This window comes from Bidens hawaiensis, unplaced genomic scaffold, assembly GCF_021521415.1.
Source record: "Bidens hawaiensis isolate Kalapana, Puna unplaced genomic scaffold, B.hawaiensis_p1.1 tig00011072_1, whole genome shotgun sequence".
Classification (NCBI taxonomy): Eukaryota; Viridiplantae; Streptophyta; class Magnoliopsida; order Asterales; family Asteraceae; genus Bidens; species Bidens hawaiensis.
Window position 1 is genome coordinate 49,401 of NW_027491852.1, and position 16,886 is coordinate 66,286.

Genomic DNA, 16,886 nt, shown 5'->3' on the forward strand with positions numbered 1-16,886 from the left:
GTCCAACAACGACATAAACGTTCTCAACGCGTCACCCGTGCTAGAGTATTACATCAGCCATAACATACCGGTCTTACCGTTTTATGCCAACGATACCTTCTATCGTCACGGATACTATTTGGGAGATGGGATATATCCAGAGTACTCGATCATCGTCAAGACGTTTCAAGACCCGTTCGAAGAAAAAAGAGATTATTTTAAGAAGCAAGAGTCCGTGAGAAAGGATATCGAGAGGTGTTTCGGGGTTCTAAAAAAACATTGGTATTATGTGAAAAACCCATGTCGTGTATGTACGTTGGCAAAAATGAGCGATGCCTTGTATACGTGTATCATATTGAATAATATGATTTTAGAAGACGAGGGAACGCAATATGTCAACACTATATACCAGGAAGCTTTCCAGAACAGTTCCCTGAACCAACCTAAGACCAACGAACGTATAACATTCACCAGCTCACATCAAGTGATATACATAACCAACTGAAGGCGGATTTGGTTCAAGACGTGTGGGATAATCGTCCCATTGAGGACGAAGAGGAGGACGAAAACGAATAGAGTAGTTTTTTTATTTTTATTTTTATATATATATTGTTGTGGTGTGTTTTTTTATTATAATTTATTTTTATTATTGGTGTGTTTTTTTTTTATAGTTTTATGTATTTTTTTGTATTTATTTTTTAATTTTAATACATTTTTATTTAATTATTTAAATAAATTAGTTTTTATTTAATTAGTTTAATTATAAAAAGAAAATAATAAAAAAAATATATCGTGGGCCCAACTTGTAAGCCCTACACCATTACACCTCAAAAACAAATTCTCACCATTTGCTGATTGGGCGCCACATGTCACAATTCGTCCCCATTTGTAGTCCCTCCACTACGCATAGCCTTAGAATAACTTGATGAACGCTATTAAGTGGTGGTCCAACCATTTTAAAGACCTAAAGTGAAGAAAAACTCAAGGTCTTTATCGAAAGTTAGAGAGAGAAAATTACATATTTATAAACGTATAATTTTTTTATTTTTTGTAATTCATATTGTCGTTTTCTGTATATGAAATTACGAAGTTTTAAGTTTTAATTATAAAAAAGGAGTTTGGTTTATATAATACAAGTCATAGAACAACAACCTTTCTTTTATTTTTCTCAGCAACATTGGAAAAGTCTATATATAACTTAGAAAAACAAAACGACTAAAATATTAAATAAATAAAAAAGTTATATATAACTTTGTAAAACAAAGCGACTAAAATAAATAAATATATATGTATATATAAAGTTAAGGATAAGTTAACGTATAAATGAAATTAACGTGCTAAACGTGAAAAATAAAGTAGAGTAATTACATATACAAGTAGAGTATATGTAATTACTCTACTTGATTCTCAGGTTTAACACGTTAATTTCATTTGTATTTGATCTAAACCCTAAAAAGTTATATATAGCTTAGAAAAACAAAACGACTAAAATAAATAAGGGATTTTCTAATATATGCCCTAAGGGCACATATAAGGACCATTTATTTATAGAACATTCTTAGAAAACTAATAGTTCATTACAGTTATGTGATAACTACTATAGTTAACATTCTATTATTCCTTCTTAAATCTTCCTTTCATACATGACTACTAATTAATTATTTTAATTCCTTTTACCATTTCTAAATTCCCACCATTTTTATTCATCTATACGTAAAGAATATTGAAATATGAAAGTGATTTTTTTTATTGTGCACACAAATTAATAGTGACTTTTTTAATATTAAAATACGAAAGTTTAAAAACCAAAAGAATAAGTAATTTTTCTATTATATAATAACAAAAATAGAGCATTGATCAACGAATGGTTCATCACAAATTGTTTTCTTGTTTTCACTTTGTTCTTCAATAGCATCTTTTTCGATAGAAAGCTCATTCAGATCCAAAAGAATACGTCCATTCCAGGGCCGGCCCAAGGGTCGTGCAGCCTGTGCAGTCGCACAAGGCCCAAAAAATTTTGAGGCCCAAAATTAAAGAATTCAGGATATGTAATAGATAAATTAGATACAAACAAAAATTAACTAAAAGTCTCTTGTAGCTCACATGGTATGCTTCATTGTTTACATGATTGATGTTGGACTCAAGTTCAATACCCAATAACATCACTTTTTTTTCCAATTTTTTCAGAACTTTTATGGCATATTTAATGGGCTACAACATTATTTTTTTTTCTTTTTATTGCTTGGGTCAATTTCTTTGTTTGAATTAAGATCTTTTATGTTATTTTTATATCTAATAGATAGTTTTTTAAAAGCAAAAGCTCATAACTAAAGTTATAAAATTCTAATTTCATGTAATTCAAAGAACAAAAAGTATTAGTCTTTTTTTCCCAATAGACTAATCCGAGTATTTTTTTGGTTTCTCTTCAAAAGTAATTTCAAAATATAGGGGTGTTGGTGCATAATGTCAGTAGTTCAGTATCTAGTGTTTTGTATGTGTCTGTAATCGTGTTAGATTGTTTGTTTGGGTTTTGGATATTATTGTGTCACACAAGTTCGCCTGGGATGTAGGCGAACTTGTGGACAAGCGAAGTTGTGACAACTTCGCCTAACATGTTAGGCGAAGTTGTCGAGGATTATATAACCTCAACTTCGGCTTGTTTTGTTTAAGTTTTCCAGAACGTGTTTTTGTGATTGGTGATATCATGTGTTAAAGTGTTGCAATACAACATGTTTATTAGTATTGTAACGTGTGTTTGTGTATCGTCTCAACGTTTAATATATCTTACGCTCGTATCGTATTACGTGGGGATTCCGCACCCTCGTGTTACGAGATACTCCTGTGTAGATCCGGCTAGGAACCTACAAGTGGTATCAGAGCCTTAGGCTCTTATGCTATGGTTCGAGATCTGCGTTTTGGTGTTTCTGGCACGTTTATGATGTGTTTTTGGCCGAACAGCCGCCGTAGGCGAACTTATTGGGTTCAGGCGAAATTGTTGCTAAAATTTTTGGGTTTTGACGAAGTTAGTAGCCAGGCGAAGTTAAAGCCAGGCGAAGTTAATGAGGGGCGAAGTTGACTTTTAGGCGAAGTTGACTTTTGGGTGAAGTTATAGCCATGCGAAGTTAATGAGGGGCGAAGTTGACTTTTAGGCGAAGTTGACTTTTGGGCGAAGTTGACTTTTGGCGAAGTTAAAAAAAAATTAAAAAAAAAATTTTTAAAAAAAATTGTTTGGAGTTTTCGTCTGAATGGCCAGGTGTACACGATTATTGTGAGACCAAAAGTGTTGTTCCAACAACGAGTGAAACTTGGTATCTCTTGGTCTTACGTGAGAACAAATACGGGTCAACTCTGGATATGGAGTTGAAGTTGTGAATGGGATATTGATTGAAACTGGATATTGACACATATTTGGGTGTTTGTGGGCAAAGAAATTATTGTTGTTCGAGGTTGACCAACTGAAGAAAGTCAAATCGAACTGAAGGTTTTCGTCATTACTGGATTGCGGTCAGAGCATATTATTTATGTTATTTTCAAGGCGTTCGAGAATTGGACCCTGTTACGATTTTGGAACAAGTTGGATTTAATTGGGAATTAATTTGTTTATGTTCTTGATCGTTATCCATGGTGATTGAAGATGCTTCGGATTAATTAATGGTCATGTGTGTTAGATTCTGTCAAGATGGTTTTGTGATGAAATTGATCACTTGATGTTGAGTAGTTGAAGATTGAACCTTATCTTACTATACAATTCCGACGTGTTGGTGAAGTTGTGGAGGGAGCCCAACTTCACGTGTTGGTGAAGTTAGAAGAACTTCACGTGATTGGTTGAGATTATCAATTAGGCACGGGGATGCATGCATGTCAAAGACCTCAATCTATATAGTCGTAGGAGCTTACACTGAAGGGGGGATCTGATATGGAAGACGCCGGGTGATTGGTAGATTTGTGGAGCTACAAGACAGTTTCAGACACGGCTGGTTGAAGACAAGATGGATGTTGCATGTATATGTGAAGTTCAAGTCTGAAGATCACAGTGCAATCGAGTCCTACAAGAAGGAGCAAACAGAAGATCATCAGTTAAGAGGGAGTCTATTGGTGCATGCTTTGTAACAGATGATCTTTTGTGTTTGTTAGAATTGAGAGCAACGGTCAAAGGGGAGTCTGTTGGTGCATTTTGTGACCGTCGCTATGCAATTCTGACCAGCAGAGACGTCATAGGCGAAGTTAGAACAACTTCGCCTACTGGCCCAAGCCCAAGCCCGCGAAGTTGGTTTATCTATATATATGTGTGTCTTGTTTAGGGTTTAGGATCCAGAAAGTTAGAATTTTGAGTGTTCAGTTCAATTGTCTAGAGAGAAACAGAAAGGGAGAATCGTGTGGGACGACCCGAGGTAGAGCTCACCTCGGGTCGGCCGTGTTTGGTTTATGTTCGGTTTGTAACGTGTTATGGTTATATTATAAAGGATCTGCAGATTCGTTTATCCCATTCGTGTGTTTGTTCGTGTGTTTGTTTATGTGTAATCGTGTTCTTCGTCTTCTACACTACTAAATGAGTCTAGGAGGATTCCACACTACTAGACCTCGTGCGGATCTCGTATCGATCGGAGACGCCCCGGGGGGACTTACAAGTTAGCCCCTACACTACCTCAACGACGTCCCATCCGTTATGTTGAGAGTGTAAGCAAGAGGATCTTTGCACAATGTAGGTCGTCCAGCGCACGTAGCAAACCAGAGCTTCGTCCGCGGCACACGCCATTGTTCGGTTATTTTGTGAACCCTGCCTATATTGCTCCTCGTGGAGATGAATTTCGGGACCCGGCACCGCAACAGGCTGATGTTCCTCAACCACCACCTGTGGTACAGCAAGCATTGCCTGCTGATCCTGTTGCGGCTCCAGAGGAACAGGTAGATCTTGAAGCTGCATTTGGTGGCCAAGGGTTCTTCGATATGGAGCAGATTGATCCAACTGCAGAGGTTCAAGCACCAGAAGCTGAGGCATCTGGTGTGAATATTTCGATGGTAGCTACGTCAGTAGCAGATTCTGAGAGAACCGATTCTGACTCCTCCACGGATGATATGGCTGAAGCACAACAGATTCTGATCAGACAAGAAAGAATACATGGCAAGAGAAAGCGAGACTCGGATGACAGTGAATCTGACTATGAGGAGGAGTTAGACAAATTGATACGAAGTTCGAGGAAAGTCAGAGCTGGTGAGAGGTCAGGAGTTGGCGAAAGCTCAAGGGTGGTTCGTTTCTCTCCACCCTTGTTATCTGGTATGACTATGGTTCCTGCTTCGATGACTGTGGCAGGACCGATCACCACAAGTGTTCCCGTGGTGACTACTTCATCATTATTTGGTATTCCACCAACCTCATTTCAGTTTTCGGCTCCAGAGATAGTTTCCTTGCCACCTCCTACTGCTACTCCATCGGAGGTTGTTGCAAGATTTGTTGAGTCCACATTGGTTGCTACTGCGGGGTTATCTGTCACAATACCACCCGCGGTTACTTTTCAGTCTGTTTCTGACACTCCTGCTAGTTTGGGAATACCTCCACCGTATGCTTAAGACGTTTCTCATATGCGGTTTGATTTTGATGCTACCTTATCCGATTCTGAAAGGATAGCTGCTCTTGTACGGGTCGTTGTTGAACAGTCAAGAATAAATCTAATCAAGACTCAAGCTATCCAGCGCATTGTAGCAGAAAATCAGATCCAATCGTCCCTCCTGGTTGAGCACGTTAAACTTTTTGATGCTTTAAAGCAGTTCTTAGCATCTCAGGGGGAGACGAGCTGCAAGGGCGATGAGTTGAGAACAAAGAAAAGTCATGATAGAGACGATGATCCAAATGCATCGAAAGGTGCAGGTGGTGAGTTGCCAAGAACTGAACAAACTCTTGGGACTTCCACATCTCAGGGGGAGTTAACTGGTACAACAGGTGGATCAGGTGGTGAAGATGTTGTGGTTGTGGATGATGAGGAAATGTTAGGTGATGATGATGTGGGAGAAGATGTGATTGATAGTGAGATAGAAGAAGGAGAAATTGTGGATGATAATGTAGAACATGATATACCAGACGTTGACAAGGTGAATGTGAGTCAAGATATGGATGTGACAGATGAGTCTGAGTGGGAAGAGCAGCCGAGATGGAAAGAAGGCTACACTCAGTGGTTTGTAAAGACAAAGAAGCCAGCGGTTCCAACCATGTTCAAGAAGAGTTACAATATCAAAGGGTATGCTGAGTCGAAGAAGGGTATTATATGCTGGTTGTATGATGAGCAGTTGAGGTTATTTGTGATTAAACGCTTTGATGGGATTCAGTACTTTAAGAGGATGTTGAGATCTCTGAATACCTTGCCTGAGTGTGAGGTGAAGGATTTGGCCAAATTGGGGTTGATTAATAGAAGTGATGATAATATGGCCAGAATTATTGGGAAGATTGTGTGGAAAGAAAGTATAAAAGAGAAGAAGTTTGAGCTGTTAAAACCTCAGAAAGGGAAGCTAGTTGAGGATAAGGAAAGAGGAATGCGAGCTGATGGCAAACCTTGGATGGTAATGAAATATAAGCCGGTTCGGTGTTTGAAAGAAGTGCCGATGAAGACAATGCCCAAGGATGTGTTAAAGAATCTAAAGTGGTGGTATGTTGATAGCCAAACAGCTGAAGCGGTTATGGAAGATGAAGATGAACAAGAAATTCTGAGAGTGTATGATCCCATGCACTTGGTAAATTTGTCTCAAGCTGACTTGCAGGTACTAAACGATAAGAAGATATTTTATATTCCTGCATGGAAAGATGAAGCCAAGAAGTACCAGGGGTGGTCTCTGTTTGTGTAAGAGAGGGTGTTCATTCTTGAAGACGGGTGACACGAGTTTTGAGATTACGAGACACGAGAATGAAGATAGAGATATGAAGCTACTGCCAAGGAGGAGTCTGTTGGTGCATAATGTCAGTAGTTCAGTATCTAGTGTTTTGTATGTGTCTGTAATCGTGTTAGATTGTTTGTTTGGGTTTTGGATATTATTGTGTCAAACAAGTTCGCCTGGGATGTAGGCGAACTTGTGGACAAGCGAAGTTGTGACAACTTCGCCTAACATGTTAGGCGAAGTTTTCGAGGATTATACAACCTCAACTTCGGCTTGTTTTGTTTAAGTTTTCCAGAACGTGTTTTTGTGATTGGTGATATCACGTGTTAAAGTGTTGCAATACAACGTGTTTATTAGTATTGTAACGTGTGTTTTTGTATCGTCTCAACGTTTAATATATCTTACGCTCGTATCATATTACGTGGGGATTTCACACCCTCGTGTTACGAGATACTCCTGTGTAAATCCGGCTAGGAACCTACAAGGGGCCAATATTTTTTCCTTGCACGGGGCGCTTGAGATGCCCCGCATCCTCAGAGACGGCACTGGTCCATCCATTGCATAATGATAATAATGCATTATATCATTTAACCTTATAAAAATAGATAGAAAAGTAATGAAAGTGGATGTTTAATATTAAATATTTACTAAAAAATGATGAAAAATTAGAACTGATAAAATAGTAATTTTAGTGGAAATTAAATAAATTAATTAGTAGTCATTAATGAAGGAAAAATTTAGAAGGGGATAATAGAAGGTTAAATATGATAGTTAGACCATGTGTAGTGGCAACGTTGCCACCTGCATTTTGGAGGATAACGCGGGGGGTACACCCCCCCCTTCTGCGTTTTGTAATTTTTTTTGGCTACGTTATATATACAACGCGAGAATTTGCTCCAATATCAAAAAAAGAGCCGTTATATATTACCTTGGACGGAGTTTGGCTGGTTTTCTGGTAGCCACGGCCGAAGCCGTTGGGAGGGTGGGGGTTTACCGTTGGGAGCCATTGACACCGGCGGAGGTGGAAGGAGTAACTCCGGCGGCGGTGGCGGAGGTGGAAGGAGTAACTCCGACGACGGATGCGGCGGAGGTGGAAGGAGACCTTGTTTTCTGATCTGGCTTCGAGCTTGTGGCGGTGGAAGGATACCTTGTTTCTTGATTTGGCTTCGGGCTTGCGGCGGAGGAGGAGCAGTGGCGGCAGTAGAATTTTGGAGGGTGTTGGGTTGGTATGTGTATTACCAGGAGCAGCAATTGTTTTTTGGTGGGTGGAAGGATACCAGTTTGTTTCTTGATTTTAATGTTGTTTTTCCATTTTATGTTTAATTATTTAAAGGAATTATTATTAAAAAAACAAATAAAATTAATAGTGACTGGGCGCCACGTGGCGCATAACGCCTGGGGGTGGAGAGTTATTACTACAGCCTGTTTTTGTAAAAAATCATAACTCTGACTGGGCGCCACGTGGCGCATAATGCCTGGATGTGAAGAGTTATGACTAGACCATGTGTAGTCATAACTCTTCACATCCAGGCATTATGCGCCACGTGGCACCCAGTCAGAGTTATGGTTTTTTACAAAAACAGGCTGTAGTCATAACTCTCCACCCCCAGGCATTATGCGCCATGTGGCGCCCAGTCACTTTTACACTTTTTGTTTTTTTTTTAATTTTTAATAAGAATAATCAAATAACAATAATATTTTATTAAATAAATATTACATGAAAATAAAAAAAAAACTATTCATCGTCGTTGTCGTCGTCGTCGTCGTCTTCTCCCTCGTCGTCTTCGCCCTCTTCGTCGTCGTCGTCGTCGTCCTCATCGTCTTCATCGTCTTCTCCATCGTCGTCGTTGTCTTCATCATATTCATTGTTGCCCTTGTTTTGATCATCGTTTTCACCAAGCAGAGGCCGATACATCCAAAGATGTTGGACCAAATCCTCCTTTAGTGCGCTATGTATCTCTCTTGACCGCACGGAATCCGAGTTTTCCAGGCGTTGCTCCATACTTGCCGGAGTCCGTGGTGGATCCGGGTCCGGTATGAGAGTTGGACATATTGCTCTTCCCCCGTCCTCGATGATCATGTTATGCATTATGATACACGCATACATAGCACATCTCATTCTTTCTAAAGTCCACAGACGGCAAGGATTTTTAACAAAATGTCATCGTTCTTACAGCAAAACACCTCTCGATATCCTTTCTCGCAGACTCTTGCACTTTCTTAAATACTGTCTTTTTTCATCCATCGGGTCTCTAAATGTTTTAACGATTATCGCGAACTTTGGATATATTCCATCACCCAGATAGTATCCATGATGGTAGAAGTTATCGTTAGCCCAAAACGAAGCGACGGGAACGGTCCCAGATATGTAACTCTCCATCACAGGAGACTGCTCTTAGACGGTTATGTCATTATTGGAACCGGGAACACCAAAGAATGCCGACCAAATCCAAAGGTCGTATGAAGCAATCGCTTGAAGGCTGACCGTTGGTCCCTTTTGGTCACCTCGTGTGAATTGACCTCGCCATGCAGTTGGACAATAGCCCATTACCAATGCATGCAATCTACACTCCCTATCATGCGGGGGAAACCATGCACCCTTGTATGTGCCTCGTAAAGACGTTGTAGATCGTTAAAGTTGGGCTCTCTCAGATAATGTGGTCCATATAGTTTCAATATTCCTATATTTTACAAAACTTTTATAAAATAAATGATCACAGTAAACAAGTGATAAAACTATTTAAAAAAAAAACAAAACGTACCGTAACAAAAATACTCCAAGGTGTCCTGATTTGTTTTTTCGGCCATCTTTAAATACTCGTCGTTGATGTCGGTCGTGTTTCCGTAGGCGAGCACGCGTACGGCTGACGTAACCTTCTGAATAGCCGTGAATCCTAGCGTCCCTCGAGCGTCAGGCTTTTGCTGAAAGTAATCAAACTCACGCTCCAAATCATTGGTGATGCGCATAAATAAATTTTTAGACATCCGAAAAAGACGCCTAAAGGTCTTCAGGTTCTTGTATCTCGGCGAGTCGTAGAAGTAATCCGCCATCAACCGGTTGTTAGCTTCGGTACGATCTCGTTCGATATATGCTCTTTTTGAAACGGGGGTTGGTGGAGAACTAACGCACTTGTAACGGAACTCATATACTTTGTCGCGAGCATAATCGCACTCGTAACCGCCTGTTCCTCCTCCACGTCCCCGACTTGTTGGTCGGGCCCGAAAAACTGTTTATATATAGATGGAGGATCCATATATGGTGAATTTTGTGTAAGAAATTATAGAGTTGAAAGAGAATTTTTATAAATTTGATGAGTTTTGATTGGGAATTAGTTGGTTTAATATATAAAGAAATAATTTTTTTTTATTCTCCAACGGTAACAATGCAACGGTCACTTTTTTGATCTTTGTGTCTTTTCTAGCGTTTTAGATAAAACGCGTTAAAAAAAATACAAAACGCAGGGGGGCGGTGTACCCCCCACGTTATTCTCCACAACGCCGTCCACAACGCACCACTACAGACGGTCTTATTACAAGATTAATGTAACTAATGTGAAATGATAGTTTAATAAAAATATTGTATAAATAAATGGTTCTTATATAATTATATGTGTCTTTAGGGCATATGTTAGAAAATCCCAATAAATAAAGGCACTCCAAAACACTCCAGAAATTGGGTTGGAATGTTAGTAAAAGGCGGATGACTTTTTGTGAAACCAATCGGCCATCTTACAGTGTTGGCTTACATTCAATTACATGTTTTTAAGATGTTTTATGCATATATATATATATAAATATTTAAACTTTTTAGACAGGCACCTTATTTTTTTGGTATCTCAACTCAAGCCCTTGTTTTTTCATTTCCTTTAATTTAATAACGCACAATGATTCTGACTTTATTTTTTCTCTAAAAAATTTAGCTTAACAAGTATATTTTGAATTGCAAAGAGGAGGTATCTATTAACTTTCCTATATAAACGAGTAATCATTTTCCATTATTCATCATTTCCCTAAACGGGACAATTTCATATACATTCTTATAAATATTAAAAATATCAGATATATTCATGGAAAACTAAAAATATCTATATACCCTTACAAAGTTATTAATATATCATATATACCCAATTCATTAAAAAAAAATTTAAAATGACCATATTACTTTAGTTTGATTAGATGCGATAAAAGGTTTATAATGTAGACCATTCGATGCGATAAACCTTCGAATAGTTTGCAATTTGAAGAAGTGACGAGAGACGATTTGGTTGTCGTTTACGGTGAGAAAAGTCAATTAAAATTAAAATAATAACACAGGGTATAAACACATTATGTAACTGGAAGGGGCATAATGGTTAATTCGTTAAAACTGAGTATATATGAAAGTTAAAATTTTTTGAAAAATAACGATAAAATGGTCATTTGTTAAATTATTATTAATGAATAGGGGTATATATGATAATTTAGTTACTTTGTAAGGGTATATATGATATTTTAAGTTTTGCTTGGGTATATATGATATTTATGTTATTTGTAAGGACATATATGAAATTAATAATCAAAAACTTCCAAACACTCTAAAATCCAACTACGTTTATTAATACATGCAACAAAACAACAAAAGCGCATTTACAAACACTATTTTCTGCACAATACACGTTTATTAATATAGGGAAATAAGCCATTGTCAAAACAGGTTGACACATACATAATTGTTGTGTTTTAAAACTAAGGATTATTAATATTAATTTCAACATGGCCGGCGTTGGGGGTTGGCAAGCAACACCCACCCCCCCCCCCCCTTTGAGCACCGCCCCCGACCTCGTTTTCCAACTCGTTTTGGGGGTCATCGTCATATATACAACGAAGGTGGGAGGAGATGTTGTCTAATCAAACTTTTTTTTATTATTAATTTATATTTATATTAAAACAATTAAAAAAAATAATAATGTGTAACGACTGAAAGGGGGTTATGGTACATTTTACCACTAAACTACTTTTTACAAAATTAGCCATTGCTGACTAAGATGCCATATGTCGCGTAACCCCATTATGTGCTTAGTTACCACTATGCTTGGTCTTAGTGATGATTTAAAGGTTTTCAATTATTCATAGTCCAGCTTGATCGATTTGGGTAAATATACTTGACCGGACCCAAACTACAGTCTCATAAAGCGTAAACCAAACCAGTTGAGTTAACCAAGCGCGCCAAAACAGTTTAGCTTGACGTCTCATAGTTTGAGCCGGATTTTTAAAAGAATTTCAGAATAGCTGGTTTGTATTAAACGTCCAAAATGATTCATAAATATTATACATATAGTGTGGTTTAATATTGAAATTCTCTTAAAAACAAGCAATAACGAAGATTAAACAATCGATTCAGTATATGCACCCAGCTGATTCTAAATTCCAAACCATCAACGAATTTTGTAAATCGTGAAGCAAACAGTATGATAGTTTAAAGTGAAATATGTTGAGCCAATCCACCCCCCACCCACCCACACAATTAACCCAAACTAGCAAAACTTTAATAACTACATATATGTATGCAACATGAAAATCTTCATCCAATAAACTTAACCTCAAAAATCTATACTAATTAATAAATAAAGATTTCCTTACACCACGTGTCATGTTTTTAACACATCACTCCTCTCAAATTCCCGCCTCCCATCACACTCCTTTTACAAACTCGATTCATATCGTTACCCGACCCAATTAACCACTTATAACCCGAACAAACACACTGGTAATTTTCCATAAACCTTATTTCTTGCCCATTTCCTAATGTTTAACATCCCACATTGCTCCTTCACAAAATTCAATATTTCTTCTCATTGATCCGGCAATTCATTCCTAAATTCCAAATTCACCGGCGACAATACTTCGAATTTCATATTTAGAAAACCTAAATAAGAAACTTCTAATTTCATCTTCAAAATCATTGGTGATCAGAACTAATGGCTTTCTTCAATTTCTCTTATATATATGAGAACCCTAAATCATTTTTCTAGAGTTTGGTAATATTTTTTCAAGAAACTGTAAATCAATCTTTATTTCACTAACACACCTATCAACAATTATAATAATCAGTTTCAAATATTAAATCCAATATATACCATCTATAAATAGATGTTCTAATTTTAGTATCTAATCATTCTACACCTTAGTAATAGTAAATTAATTTAAACATACAATGTAGCTTTATTATTTAAACATACAATACTATTAGGACACATCAATGTTGATTTGAAGTGTGTCCTTGAAGATGTATACAACATTAACGGCTCATTTGTTCTATCGTCAACTAAACTGCTAAAGGTTCATTCAAAGGATGGTCCGATGCAACTTGGAATAACAAACTGTTGATTCTAAAAACGAAGTAGAAGTCTTTTTTATTGTTACACAGAGTTTCCTTTCTTATTATCCTTTTTCATTGTTTTCTCATATTATGTTTCTATAAAATTAGTTTTGGGATTGTGTTTTTATTTTATCATATGTATGAGTTTATGGAGATTGTTTTTATTTGATGAAATGACATGATTGTTTTATAAAGTTTATCTCTTTACAGTTTTATATTATCTAAACATTTGATGTTATATGAAATGAAGCACTATGTTTCATATTGTTTGGTACTAAGACATTCATTGAACTTTTTAAAATATAATACCATCAACTTTATGCATTACTATAGTTGTTAATAAATACTATTAGAAAACACCATATATTTATACAAAAAAACATATAGTAAAATTATTTATCATAATCCCATTATGAAATTTCAAATATCATATACTAACTGTTTATAAATTAATTATTTGCTACATGTATCTCATGCAACACTAAACTTTTAATTGTTATTAATAACAAATAATATTTTACTATTAAGTAATATAGTAACTATAAAAAACTTCTAATTACTATTAAAAACGAATTGTTTCAGTAAAATATAATTGCAAGTTTATGTATATTTTTTTATTTTAGCTCATCACATGATTAATTTGTGGCATACATGTTGTATTCGATCTTATTATATTTAGCATGTCTTGTGATCAATGTATTAGTAAAAAAATATATTATTTCACCATAATAGTATAATGTATGTTTTTATATTTTATATATAATTCTCAAATTTTCTTATCATGACTTTTATTATTGATATTTTAAATATTTTTGACTTATAAAATTAAATTTTTAACCCCGTGTTATACACGGGTAGCTAACCTAGTTATGAATAAATGAAACTAATATTGCGGTGCATAATATATAACCTTATTGCATCATTCTGATACTAGATGCTAATATGAACACTTTAATGGCGAAAAAAAAATTGAAAATCTTGTACGGAGAGAGGAATCAAGTGTAAGTTTCAGCATACTTAAAACTAGACCAAAACAAAATGGAGCAAACACAAGTCTTTCTTATTCAAACCCAACATTATGCACCAAAAACCATAGTAGCATGTTTATCTGCATTTAACTAACACAAGGAAAGACATAGTATCTCAAATATTCAACAAAAGGCAACCACATTTTGCCCAACAAAGTATTATAATGTTGTGATGAAGAAACTAATACAACTCAATACTCCTTGTTCCCAAAATTCTTGCACCATATCTGTGATGGAATTGGGCGAACCGGCATATGTGGTCGTTGCTGCAGTAGATAATACACAAAACGCAAAGTTATAACGTGCACATGAAGACAGATTAAAGAAAAAAAAATACTCCAACTATAACAGGATCAATGGCATGGCATACTGGCATCAAGATTCAAACTGTTTACCAGCTTCATAAACATAATATCTAGACAGACCATCGACTAACGCTCTAAACAAGTCGAGTATGAAGAAGTATACATTACAATTTACACGTAAGTATATATGATCAACAAACCAAATATTGTACCAAGATCAAACTGTTTACAGGCTTCATGAACACGAGATTCTAAGCCAATGATTCATGCTCTAAACAAGCCGGGCAAAAAGATGTATACATTACAGTTAAAACACAAATTAGAAAGATCAACAGACAAAACATTGTATTAAAAAAAACTAAAGCACACCTGCCCCTAGATATGCTCTATAGGCTGAGAATCAACAAGAGCAAGTATTCAAGTAGCAACTAGATTATACATACAGAAAGTCAAGATGAATATGTGTTTTAAGTTTCCTCTAGTTCTAATAGATTGCAAATTCACGAACTCAAAAACATAAACTAGAAAGGTATCAAAATACAAGTACGTAAACTGCAGAAAACATAAAACTCCCAAACAATCCAACGTTTTAAACCCTAAAACTGAATCTTTCTATTCAATCAGCAAACTACTGCACAAAAGAGAGTGCATAAATATAAAATTAGAGTGATTTCAAACACTAAGCGATCAGAAATCAAGTTATCCTCAAATCCAGATCTCAAACAATAAAGTAGGGGGAAACATAGATAGACAATCGGTCCATAAAAAACAGATTAAAGAAAAATATAGTGCAGCAATAACAGGATCAATGGCATACTAGCATCAAGATTCAAACTGTTTACCGGCTTCATAAACATGATATCTAGACCATCTGTTAAACAATTCGAGCATGAAGATGTATACATTACAGTTTACACTAAAAATATAAAGGATAAACAAGCCATATGATGTACCAACATCAAATTATTTATAAACATGAGACTGTAGGCCATTGACTAACGCTATTAACAGACCAAATAGTGGTTTCAAGCTGAACCCTAATGTTCTAAAACCACTAAATCAAACAAGGTTTTGCATAAAATTAAATTGATACTCGAGTGATTTCAAAACCCTAGCATTGAAAATCCAGATCTAGGGCATTGTAAGTAACGTAAGGGGAAACATGAAAGAGTATATATATATATATATCAAGATGATGGGTGGGGTGGAAATAGAATTGGACCTCAAGCTCTGCGGATTTCATGGCGATGGGGATGCAAACGAGGAAGATGCCGGCCATGGCGATGGCGGTGTTGCGTTTCCAGTGGACAGGGCGGCAGTTGGGACCACCGGTCATGGTCCAGACCTTACTTCTGAAATCGCCGCCATGATCGCCACCGTGATGTTCACCTCCTCCACCCATTTTGTTTGTGTTGTCAACTATCAGGGGAAAATGGTTCAGTGGGTACGCCCTTATTTTGGTGTGTTTGAAGATATAGGACCAATTTTTTTTTCTTTACGATTATGGCCAGGGGTAATACAGTCTTTCACCACGTTATACATAAACGAACGTTTATATCCCTACAAGTAGGTTTTTATGTGAGTCATTTGAATTTCAACGATCCTCTCCCAAAATACCTTCTCCCCCCTCCCCTATAATTTTCCGACCGGAGTTCAAGTTGTTTGTTGTGAAAGTGATTGGAAGTTGCAATGGAGGCCGGCTCATACAGTAGGCCAGAAAGTGACTATTGCGACCTTGATGACTTGTATGGTAAGTGGTTAATGTTAGGGATTTTGATTCGACGGTTATTATTATTGAACGATTATTGGCGGTTACTGATATTGAACGATTGTTGGTTGTTATAGGTGATGGTTTCTCAATTTTCACTATAAAGCTTTTTCATGGAGGCATGTTCATTACTGAGCTGGAAAAAAAATACGAATGAGGTAAGATAACTTATGTGGACAACATGTAGGTCGACAAATTTTGTAAAGTTTGTTGGTTGAAATAGTTTGTAAGTCATAAAACAGTTGTGGTACAGTTAGTTATTTTCATTTATTTTCATTATAAATGTTCGACTGTTTGTTTGGATTTGGGTTTAAAACCGTTTGTTGAAGAATATCATTTTGAAGAAGTTGTTCGTGCTATGGTTAAAGGTCGTAGTCACATGGTTGAAATTTTTGTAGAACATGGCAAAACGAATAATAGTGAAAGTGTTGTTGAAGTAATACATGTTTCTGTATTTAATCCTGCTTTTGAAAGTGTTTATTTAAATGAGTGCCAGTGATGGTGGACGTAGTGATGAGTAGGATTGTGATGCACATGATGGATCATATGAAAGTGATACCGATGATCCTGATTATATAGCTGAG

At 36.5% G+C, this 16,886-nt stretch overlaps 1 protein-coding gene across 1 annotated transcript; it reads right to left on the reverse strand.

Annotated features, from left to right (window-relative positions):
• Window positions 1–14,257: 14,257 nt before the first annotated feature.
• On the reverse strand, window positions 14,258–15,941 carry LOC143536929 (uncharacterized). Its single transcript, XM_077030809.1, has 2 exons — window positions 15,757–15,941; window positions 14,258–14,495 (listed from the first exon to the last, which is right to left on the reverse strand). The coding sequence occupies exons 1-2, from the start codon at window positions 15,934–15,936 to the stop codon at window positions 14,421–14,423; spliced, it is 255 nt and encodes an 84-aa protein (XP_076886924.1). The 5' UTR covers window positions 15,937–15,941; the 3' UTR covers window positions 14,258–14,420.
• Window positions 15,942–16,886: the final 945 nt, after the last annotated feature.

What these genes read in the sequence shown, in the direction of transcription:
- LOC143536929 (XM_077030809.1), bottom strand. Translation starts at nt 15,936, where the DNA reads ATGGGTGGAGGAGGTGAACATCACGGTGGCGATCATGGCGGCGATTTC. An exon ending in TGAAATCCGCAGAGCTTGAG is followed by an intron (nt 14,496 to 15,756) that starts GTCCAATTCTAT and finishes TATCTACTGCAG; the next exon opens with CAACGACCACATATGCCGGT.